This window comes from Geospiza fortis, unplaced genomic scaffold (assembly GCF_000277835.1).
Source record: "Geospiza fortis unplaced genomic scaffold, GeoFor_1.0 scaffold27, whole genome shotgun sequence".
Lineage (NCBI taxonomy): Eukaryota > Metazoa > Chordata > Aves > Passeriformes > Thraupidae > Geospiza > Geospiza fortis.
Genome location: NW_005054329.1, coordinates 5,973,718 through 5,983,788, shown reverse-complemented (window position 1 = coordinate 5,983,788; position 10,071 = coordinate 5,973,718). Strand labels below are relative to the sequence as shown.

Below are 10,071 nucleotides of genomic sequence, written 5' to 3'. Positions count from 1 at the left end.
CGCGGGAGCGCCACCCCCAGCACCGCGTCGGCCACCACGGTCACCCTGACCCAGAGTGAGTGCTGCGCCCGCCCGAACGCTCTGGGCTGGACTGGAGGGTCATACAGAGCCCCTGACACCCCCCTGCGAAGGGACCCCGAGCCTTGTGTGGGGACAGAACCAAAGAATGGTTTCGGTTGGAAAGGACCTTAAAGAGCACTGACCCAGAGTGAGTGCTGCGCCCGCCCGAACGCTCTGGGCTGGACTGGAGGGTCATACAGAGCCCCTGACACCCCCCTGCGAAGGGACCCCGAGCCTTGTGTGGGGACAGAACCAAAGAATGGTTTCGGTTGGAAAGGACCTTAAAGAGCACCCGGTTCCAACCCCCTGCCATGGGCAGAGACACCTTCTACTAGACCAGGTTGATGCATCCAGCCTGGCCTTAAACATTTCCAGGGATAGGCTGCCCACAGGTTCCTTGGGCAGAGAGAAACTCCAACAAAATTAAATCCCCACATCTCTGTAATGAAATGCTCCTCCCAGTCTGCCCTTGTGGTGTGGGGGAGTGGCCGCAAGACAGCAGGTACTGAAAGTCAGCTTTGACAGCTGGACTCAGCCTTAAGGGCAAGGGAATCAAGGATCCTTTGCACCTTGGGAGATTCTTCAGTCCCTCTCTGGGGAAAAACATCTTCAGGGCTGATTTTCCAGTGTGCAGTGCCCCAAAGAGCAGCTCTTCTACCGACAGGGGCCCATTCGGGGTCTTTACTGTTATGTCAGTCAGTTAATGCTGCTTGGAAAGATTGTTCTAAACTGGAGACTGAGAAGTGATATTGTCTAGACAGATAAGGCATTCCCCATTCCTTTGGATTATACAGCCCAGAAGGAAGCTCGACTGAGGGTGGAGTAGACTTAAATAGGTCATTTTGTGCATTGCTGGCCATTGTATGTTATCTCACTGAACAGGCCGTATTCCTGTGATATTCACTGAATAGTCCTGTAGATAAAAATCCTGTATCCCAGCTACTCCTGACTCCCTTTCTGTCCTTTGTTCTCAGTTCCTGCAGAGACAGCCTACCACAGCCTGGAGGACGGCGTTGTGGAGTACTGCACCACGGAAGCCCCCGCCACCGTCACGGCCGAGGCGCCCCTGGAGATGATGGCCCATCAGCACGAGGTGTCTGCCAAGCCCCAGGAGCTGAAAAGCCGCATTGCCCTCAACTCAGCCAAACTCCTGCAGGAGCAGCGAGTGACCAACCTGCACGTGAAGGAGATTGCCCAGCACCTGGAGCAGCAGAACGACTTGCTGCAGATGATTCGCCGCTCGCAGGAGGTGCAGGCGTGCGCCCAGGAGCGGCAGGCACAGGCCATGGAGGGCACGCAGGCAGCACTGAGTGCCCTCATCCAGGTCCTCCGCCCCATGATTAAGGACTTCCGTCGATTTTTGCAGAGCAATACACCCAGCCCATCGGTCACCACTGAGCCTGGCCAGACAGGGCAGCAAGATGGTATGATCCAGTGAAAGAAACAGTGGTGGGAGGGGAGCTTCAGATTGATTGAATTAGGAAAAATTTCCTCCCTCAAAGGGTTGCCAAGGCCTGGCACAGGCTGCCCGGGGCAGTGGTGAAGTCACCATTCCTGGAGAGATTTAAAAGATGTGTAGATATGGCACTTGGGGACATGGGTTAGTGGTGGATGTAGCAGTGGTGGGGAAACATTTGAACTCAATGATCTTAAAAGTCTTTTCCAACCTAAACAATTTTGTGATTCTATGGGACATCATCTGCCATGCTAAAACCCTACCTATGCTGGCAGAGGACACTTGGGAGCATGGGGTGCTGCCTCTTCTCAGTGAGAATGGCTCCCTTGGAGTTTGGCTGAATCTAAACAGGTTTCTCTGCCAATCTTGTGCTAATCTGCCCTTTCAGACTCTCATACAGAGCCATAGCAGGATGTGTAATAAACTGGCAACTTAACATGGATTGCTTTAGTTCCTCAAACAATAGATTTATTTTTTTAAGTTATTTTTTAATTTCTGTTTGAAAAAGAAATTCTGTGCTAATTATGACATCTCTCTTTTTGTCCCTCTCTCGAGATCTACAGGCTTTAAAACTGACTTCTAACGTGGAGACTTCTGTCAGGATATCAGTGCTGCAGCTGCCAAGGTACAGTGATGGTGAACCCACAGTGCACACAGTGAATGCATTTCTGCCTCTTGCTGAAAGCATTTACTGGAAACGTGGTACTGGATGCGGTAGAACCTTCCCTCTGCACTGAGAGCCCTGGATCCTGCTCCTGCAGCATCACATCCTGCTCATGCAGACCAGCACCCAGCCTCTGTGCATTTTCAGTTCCACCTACCTGCCCTGAGGATCCCAGTGGGATTGAAACAGTGCATTCACCTCATGTTTTATTTGTGTGCCGTCATGACATTTCTCTATCAGCTTGGGAGATGTGATGAGTTTCATGTCTTGGGTACCAGAAATTCTCCTGGGATACGTCTTGGCACAATGTCTTTATTTGTTGCAGCATAAACACCCAAGGGCCTGGATGAGTCACTGGGGAGGATGGAACAGTGAAACTCCATCTCTGCTTCATCTGCATAGTTTGTCACCTCCAGAATACCTTGATCCATCAAAGCAGACCTGGACTAAGGTCCTGGACTAAGCTGCAGCCACACAGGAATTCCCAATGTTAAGGAGTTTGTCAGCCACTGATTTGAGTGAATTTTGGGGCATTACTTGGTTCTGCTGCTGGTGGTGTTTGTTTTGTACTGTTTGGGAGCTGGAAGCCAGTGCAGCCATTCTGTGTTTGTCTGCTGGCTGGCCTCATCCTGACAAACAGAGCTGAGCTTCTCCTCACTATCCTATACCGTTATACAGGGTGAAACAACATTACAGCCACTTCTGAGGCATTCTATGGATCTTGGTCCTTAATGAGAAAGCCTAATTGCACAAGATGGTCAACATGATTCTCACAGACTTGCAGTAACTTCATAAACTTTTAGATTAAAGGTCCACTTGTACCTGCATGGAAGAAAACTTGGGGAAAGAAAAAAAGGAAGCGTAAGTCTTCTCCTTCTGCCTTGCAAAGTGGCTTACATTTTACAGGCTTGTTGCTTGCCAGGTTATTACTTTTGAAATGGAACTTTTCCAGAGCTGGTATTTACTTGCTGTTAAGTCTCCTTTAGGGCTGAGGAGGGAGTGAATTTGCACAATCAAATGAAACCTTTACACAGCCTTTAATGGGGAGATGCTGATGAGGGACCCCTGGTCAGAGCAGTAGGTGACGAGGTCACTGCTGTCAGTCCCTGGCCTTTATTCATCTCCTCCTTTCTACAAATCTGATGGGGGAGAAAAGGACATCACAGTGAGAAGGGTTTGGTCCCTGGAAGACTCCCAACCCCTTGGGACTGACACCTCCAAGCTGAGTCAGGGTGGATCCTGCCTTGTCTGGCATCTCACCACATGAGTAGCACTTGCCTGACTCTTCCTCTTAGACTTTGTGGAATCAAATCAATTGCTGAACTGAAATTTATTTTTAGAGTGAGAACTATGTCATATGTGTTGGTTTACCTCATTTGTGTAATGATCTCTCCTTTACAAATATGAATTTTAATAAAAAATACATTTTAGTAAACAGGCTGTTTCAGTTCATTGGTGTGTGCCAAGGCAGAAGTGAAAATGAGTTCATGACAACAACTTTGCAACACAGAATCCTCACTGTGAAGGGACCAAGGAGAGCTGTGAACAATCACAAGTCACAGTAGCCTTTCCTCTTGTTTGTGAATCTTGTGGCCTTGTATTTACATAATTACAGTCTTTTTCAAATAATAGCTTTTACAGGCTTACCTTGGAGCACGAATTATTTCACAGTGTCTGATGGAATACTGAAATACAGTAATCTCCCAACTGCTCAGAAGATGCCACAATAGCCTAAAATAATGGTAGAAATACCAGCTTTTGGCTTTAAATTGCAGTGTGCATTTTTTCAGTGACTAAGCACTTCAGCTGTGTTGCTTTTCTAGAGGACTAAATGTGTTGCCATTGGAACCACACATTTTTTCCTGTCTTTTCAGGATAAATGCAGAGCTTAGTCAAGCCAGCAGCATCCAAGCATGTGTTCTGTGTACAGATTTTTGTCTCATTAAAAAGATGTGGTAACATTTTAAATACAGGGTGAACTGTGCAATGAGGGGCTTGGTTGTTGCTCATGAAACAGTCACCAAACTTGGGGAGGACAGAGAAAAGTGTCCTTTAATGTTAAAATCAGGATGAATAGGTGAACAGGACACTGACAGGGCAAACAAGAACACAGGACATTCAACTGAACAACCAACTGATGCCCAAACAGAACAAAAGCTAAGGAGGAATATTTATAGATGTTTATTTGTTCTCCTCTACTGTTCTTTTTGTACCTAGAGACAACATCCAGACTGGGAAGGAGCCACGCAGAGATGTTCTGCCACAGGGTGCCTTGGACATGGGGGTGAGCAGCATCTTTGTGCCTTCTGGGGAAAGGGAAGTTTGGCAGGGGACTCTCAGTGGTGAGAAGAAAATATTTGTAGCCACGGAGGCAGCACCAAGCCTCCAGGAGCACCGCTGCTCCCTCCGGAGCACAGCTCCGCTTGCGATGTGTGCGGTGCAGCCCGGCTTTCCAGGAGGTGGCACTGCGCGCCGGGATCCCGAACACTGCACCGTCCCGGGAGCCAGCCCTGAGCTCCAGCCCGTGTGGGATCCTACTTGCACCCTCCACGGGCAAATATTTTCAGCGCTGAGAGCCGGAGAGGAGGAAATTCAAAGGGCAGAGCGCAGCAATGAGATATCCCTGGAAAAATTATTTTGCCTGGGGACTGAGACCAGGTCCCTCTGCTTCCCAAAGGCAGAGGACACTGAGATGTCTGCCTTTGGGATGAGTTCACTGCAGAACCGAATGGGTGAGCACAGGATTTAAAAAAACATATCAAGTCTTTCATTATAAGACAGGTTTTAAGGTTTTCTAGAACAGGTTTTAAGGTTTAGAACATGTTTTAAGGTTTTTTAACATATGTCAGTTTCACACAAGCACATCCCCTCCAAGGGACAGAATGATTTGCCCTGCACACTCGCCCAAATAACCTCTACTTCCTCCAGCACGATTTTAAAGTTTGTCAAGCCTGTTTTGGCAAAGCATCCTTCTGGGGATGGTTTGTGGGTTTTTTCCTGTTATCACGTGTTGTCAGCAGAAAGGTGATCAGATCAGTGTGAAAATTGAAGCATTTAATATTCTCTGTTTTGCTTGAAAGCACCTGATAAGAAACTCCATGAGACTGAGGAGCACAGCTTCCAGCCCATGTTTTGACTGGGGGAATGAAGTCAGTATCACCTGCAAACAGGTCCCAGATGTGCAGGTGATTAACCCGAGGCAGAATCCCAGCGCCAGCAGGGACAGTTTCTTTCACCTCTGCCACCTGGGATCCCAAATTAGAGGTTGCTGTGTCAAGGGAGAACCACAGACCTACGCCTGCTTCTGATGTATTTGGGGTACCAGCGGCATTTGCAGGCAGTGGGGCAGACCACGGCCACAACCAGCAAGTCTCTTGTCCAGCACAACACTGAAGGGATGGAAGCTGGGCTACAGACACAGGATAAGGCTTGATAAACACAACAAGCCTTGAGGCAAAGCAGGTTCCAAGTCTGCAGATTTTGGAAGGGGCAAACGAGATCCAGTTCCACCCACAGACCTCACAGAATGAAGCGGAGAGTTCTGCCGCACATTCCCAGGACACACTGAAGCACACATGGAAACCAGTAAACAAAAAAAGCCAGGCAGCTGGATTTTCAGGACTAACCACATTTTTGAGGAAAGGAATCCACTGACTCCAGATTCCTGGGCTCCCTTTTTTCGATAACAGGATTCCCAGTGCTGGCAGGCCAGAAACCCACCGTGCAGGTGTGTCCTTTGCACATCCAACAGGAAACCCAGCCTGGCACAGAAAGTGAAATAGTTCCTGGCCTTTATGATGATGAGTTCAGTTAAATATGAAACAAGTGAAAAACACAAGCAGGTCAAAGTGCAGCTCACAGCCTGTTATTAAACCGAGAAGATGCAAGCTTGGAATAACTCCACACCATGGCATAATCCTGTGCAATGGGGACAGGTACCCATTCCCCTGACAGGGGAACTGGCAGCAGGCACTGCTGTGGTGTCTGCACCCCCTGCCCATTTTGGGAGCTCCCCAGCCTGGACCTGTCCCAGTTCTGGGGAAGGCACCCACCCACTGCAGCTCCCACCCACAGCTCCTTGGAGCAGGGCATTGCAGCCCACTCACGGCTCCAAGAATGCTTTTACAGCTTAAAGTGACTGTGATAATCTCTTTTTTTTTTTTTTTGGATGATGAGGCTGAAAGCTCATTAAGGCCATTACAGCAGAGGCGACAGGTGTAACAGAGAACCATTACTGTGTTTATGCTCTTACAGCAACGTGTGTAATTTAGTTTTAAAACTTTAATCATTTGGCTGCCAGGACAAATGAATTAGTGTGATGATGCTTTCCAGAGGAAGATGCTGATGATGTAGTTTGCAGGGCTTGTGCATCTGGGATTCCCTTGGGATAAGAGATAGGATTTGAAGGCTTACCAAATGCATTACAGGATCTACCTCACTTCACCTCACTGAGTTTTGTCCCTCCTGCATTTATCTCGCCTTGTTTCTCCTCTGCTGCTTTATCTCTGTCCTCAGAGCAGAGAGGAGGCAAGACAAGGAGTGTCTGCTGGTGCTCACTCAGAGCACAGCAGTCCCAGCCCTGGCCAGCCGGGCACACCTCTCCAGGAGAGCAGAGGTAAGGCCCAGACTTAACTGCAGAGTACAGACTGATAAAAATATCCCAGACTGATAAGACAGTGCCCTGAGCCAGCAAAAGTTGAGGAAGTGGCGGCAGCACTGGGGAGCGGCCTCAGGAAAGGCTTAGGTCAGGAAGAGCACAGGGCAGGGATGTGGCTGAGGCTCATGGAGCAGAGGTGAGGTGGGCACAGCCATAGAGAAATCCATGAGTCTGGGATGAGCAGAATCCAAGCACCTTGGTCACACACACACGGCCCCATGGATTGCACCTGGAGCAGAAAATAATACAAAGCCAGAGGGATGGTGGATGGATGAAGATAGTCTACACCCACATTCCCTCTGTGGGAGGCTCAGACTAACCCATCCCCTCTGTAAACAGCAGCACTGTCCCTTTAAAACATGTGAATTTCTCCAGAAACAATTATGCAGCATAAACACAGCAAAATCAACAGGGTGAATTTTGAACTAATAAAGATTTAATCTCTCAGTCATGAGACTGGGTTTGTTAGGAAAATACACACATCCCTGAGACTGCAGCTACGGTTGCTATACTACACACTGCTCAGCAGCTCGCTGGGCATCCTTCCAAATCCATTTATTTTTAACATCAGTCACATTATTCAATTAATTATAAAAACACTGAGGTTTTCAAGAGATGTTTCTGATAAAACTGCAAAGTAAATATGTGTGAGAACAGCAAGGATTAAAGTCTCTGTAAACTTTAGCATTTGAGGCTGTCGCTATAAACAAGAGAAGCCCTCGAGAAGGTTATTTACCAGAGTGAATCATAGCAGATAGCAGAGTCTCCTCCCACACCACACACAGGGATCGTTCGTCCTTTACCTAGGGATGGAAGCAGAGCATCCACACATCTGTCAGCCATGTGCTGGGGCATGAGAGGTGTGAGAACTGGGCTGGATTCTTCAGATGCCTCTGGCATTTCAGCAGCATAGCTTGTAAATATCAAATATTTAGCAGGCTCTTTCCTAATAAGCTGGAAACAGAAACCAAAAAATACCAGCAGTGCCTCAAGGCCTTGAAAACACCAGACAGGAATTGATGGAAGGATTCAAGTCTCACCTGTAACAGCAGCATGTAAACCCTGCTGTTTCCTGGTAACTCCTGGTATGCCCTGTGATGGTTTCACTGTACCAATACAAAATGTTTTCCCAGTCCAAAGTCTGTGTAAGCTTAACCTGGTAAGCAAAAATCATAATGCATTTGGCTTGATCCAATTTTTCACTTTTATCCAAGGACATTTCTATGTACTTTTCTTAGCAGACTCTTTTTTTTTTTTTTTTCCAAGGCTCACATTGTGGTGGAATTATTTGATAGCTCTGATATTGTCTGCATAGACAGAAGATTACAGGCAAGGAGTCTGGGCATCAAAGCCTGGCAGAGAGCAAGGACTCCCAGGCTTTCATCCAAGCTTTGCATATCAGCCCTGGGAACAGTGCCTCCCACATGAGCCTCAACTTCTCAGCCACAGAGGCTCTTGGGCAAACACCTAAATTTTAAATCTAGGCAAATCACGTTGATGATTGCAGCCTCCTTCAGGACAAGGAGAGACATTTTGTTCTGCTTGCCCTTAAAGGATGGAATCCAGCCTAACCAGGGATCCCAGCCGCAGTGCTGGACGCTGCAGCAGCACATAATGACAGGGAGCCATTTTGATGAAGGGATGTGACCAGCTGGTTGCCACATCTCACTTGTAGAGGGTGAGATTCCAGCTCTGGGCCCTGCCTGGTGCTGCTCCCCAGGGCTCTGTGGTACCTGGGGCTCCCTCCTGCTCACAGCCAGCCCAGGCACTGCTGACCTGACCCACAGCCACGCTGTGGTACCCTGAGGGGACAGCATGGCCACAGTGCTGAGTGGCCTGAGGAGCTGTGTGCCTGCAGCCCGTGGGACACGCTGAGGACAGGGATGTCACCAGGAGCTGCTCGGGCACTGGGACAAGCCAGGGAAGAGTTCCTGGCTGTCAGGACAATGCAGAGACAACGTCGGTCACCAAACCACAGAATGGGTCCATAGTGGGTGATCTGGCCCCATCTTCCTGCTCAAGCAGCGTTGTCACAGACATATTTTATGAAAAATCCTTTTGCCAGGATCTTCTCTCCTGAGAAGCTGAGAAGCTTCAGCTTCTCCATGCTTTGCTGCTTTGGAATGTGATTTGGAGAACTGTTTACCCAGCGTGTGAAATTGTTTTTACTTGATGAACAAGGACATCCACCTGAGCAGTCACAAGATTTTATTATCATTCCTTTCTATTCCTTTCAAGCCTTCTGATGAAATCCTTTCTTCTATTCTTTTAGTATAGTTTTAGTACATAATTTTCTTTTAATATAATATATATCATAAAATAATAAATCAGCCTTCTGAAACATGGAGTCAAGATTCTCATCTCTTCCCTCATCCTGGGACCCTTGCGAACACCACTACACAGGGTCATCCCAGAGCACACTGCACAAGGACTGTGTCCAGACAGTTCTGGAACATCTCCAGTGAGGGAGACTCCACAACCTCTCTGGGCCAGTGAGCAATCACTGCACAGGAAAGAAGTTCTTCCTTATGTTCAAGTAAAACTTCCTGGGCATCGCTTTCTGCCTGTTGCCTGTTGTCCGTGTGGTTGGCACCACTGAGCTGAGCCTAGCTTCATCCTCTGGGCACTCCACTTTAGGTATTTATACACATTAATGAGGTCCCCTCTCAGTTATCTCTTCTCGAGGCTAAACAGGCACACCTCCCTCAGCCTTTCCTCACAGCAGAGATGCTCCAATTCCCCAGTCATCCTCATTGCCCTCCGCTGGACCCACTCCCAGGAGCTCATGTCTCATGTCAGATGACTCTGCCATCACCTCGGCTCAGGCAAGGACACCCCAACCTCAGGTCTGTGCCAGCTGGGGGCTGCTCAGCCGGCAGAGAGGCCCCAAAACACCGTGTGGGGCCAGAAACCCAGCGCCTCAACTCCCGCTGAGCGGACACCGACGACTCCACTTCCCGCCCACCCCCGCAGGCAGGGGGCGGGGCTTGTCCAAACCGACAGCCCTCTCCTCCAATCCTCGCGCTCTCCTCCCCGCCCCGTGCCGGAATAACCAATCACTGCCTCGCACTGCTCAGCCCGCCTCCTTGCTGCTGTCCAATTGGACGGCGCCGCTCGCGTTTGCTCGTCTCGGGGGAGGGCGGGTGTTACGTGCCGTCGGTATTCCCGAAGCGCGGCGGCGCCGCTCTCGCCGCGCGCTGCTCGCGCACCGCCTGCGCTATCGGCGTAGTGGCC

General features: G+C 49.1%; 1 protein-coding gene across 1 annotated transcript in view; it reads left to right on the top strand.

The window, feature by feature from the left end:
- NAIF1 (nuclear apoptosis inducing factor 1) overlaps positions 1-3,615 on the top strand; it is a 5,355-nt gene extending 1,740 nt beyond the window's left edge. Inside the window, exons 2-5 of the mRNA XM_031057317.1 lie at positions 9-55; positions 1,035-1,484; positions 2,072-2,141; positions 2,506-3,615. Of these exons, the coding sequence (XP_030913177.1) occupies positions 9-55; positions 1,035-1,484; positions 2,072-2,141; positions 2,506-2,530 (592 nt within the window). The 3' untranslated portion in view covers positions 2,531-3,615. The remainder of the gene's footprint in view (positions 1-8; positions 56-1,034; positions 1,485-2,071; positions 2,142-2,505) is intronic.
- Positions 3,616-10,071: the final 6,456 nt, after the last annotated feature.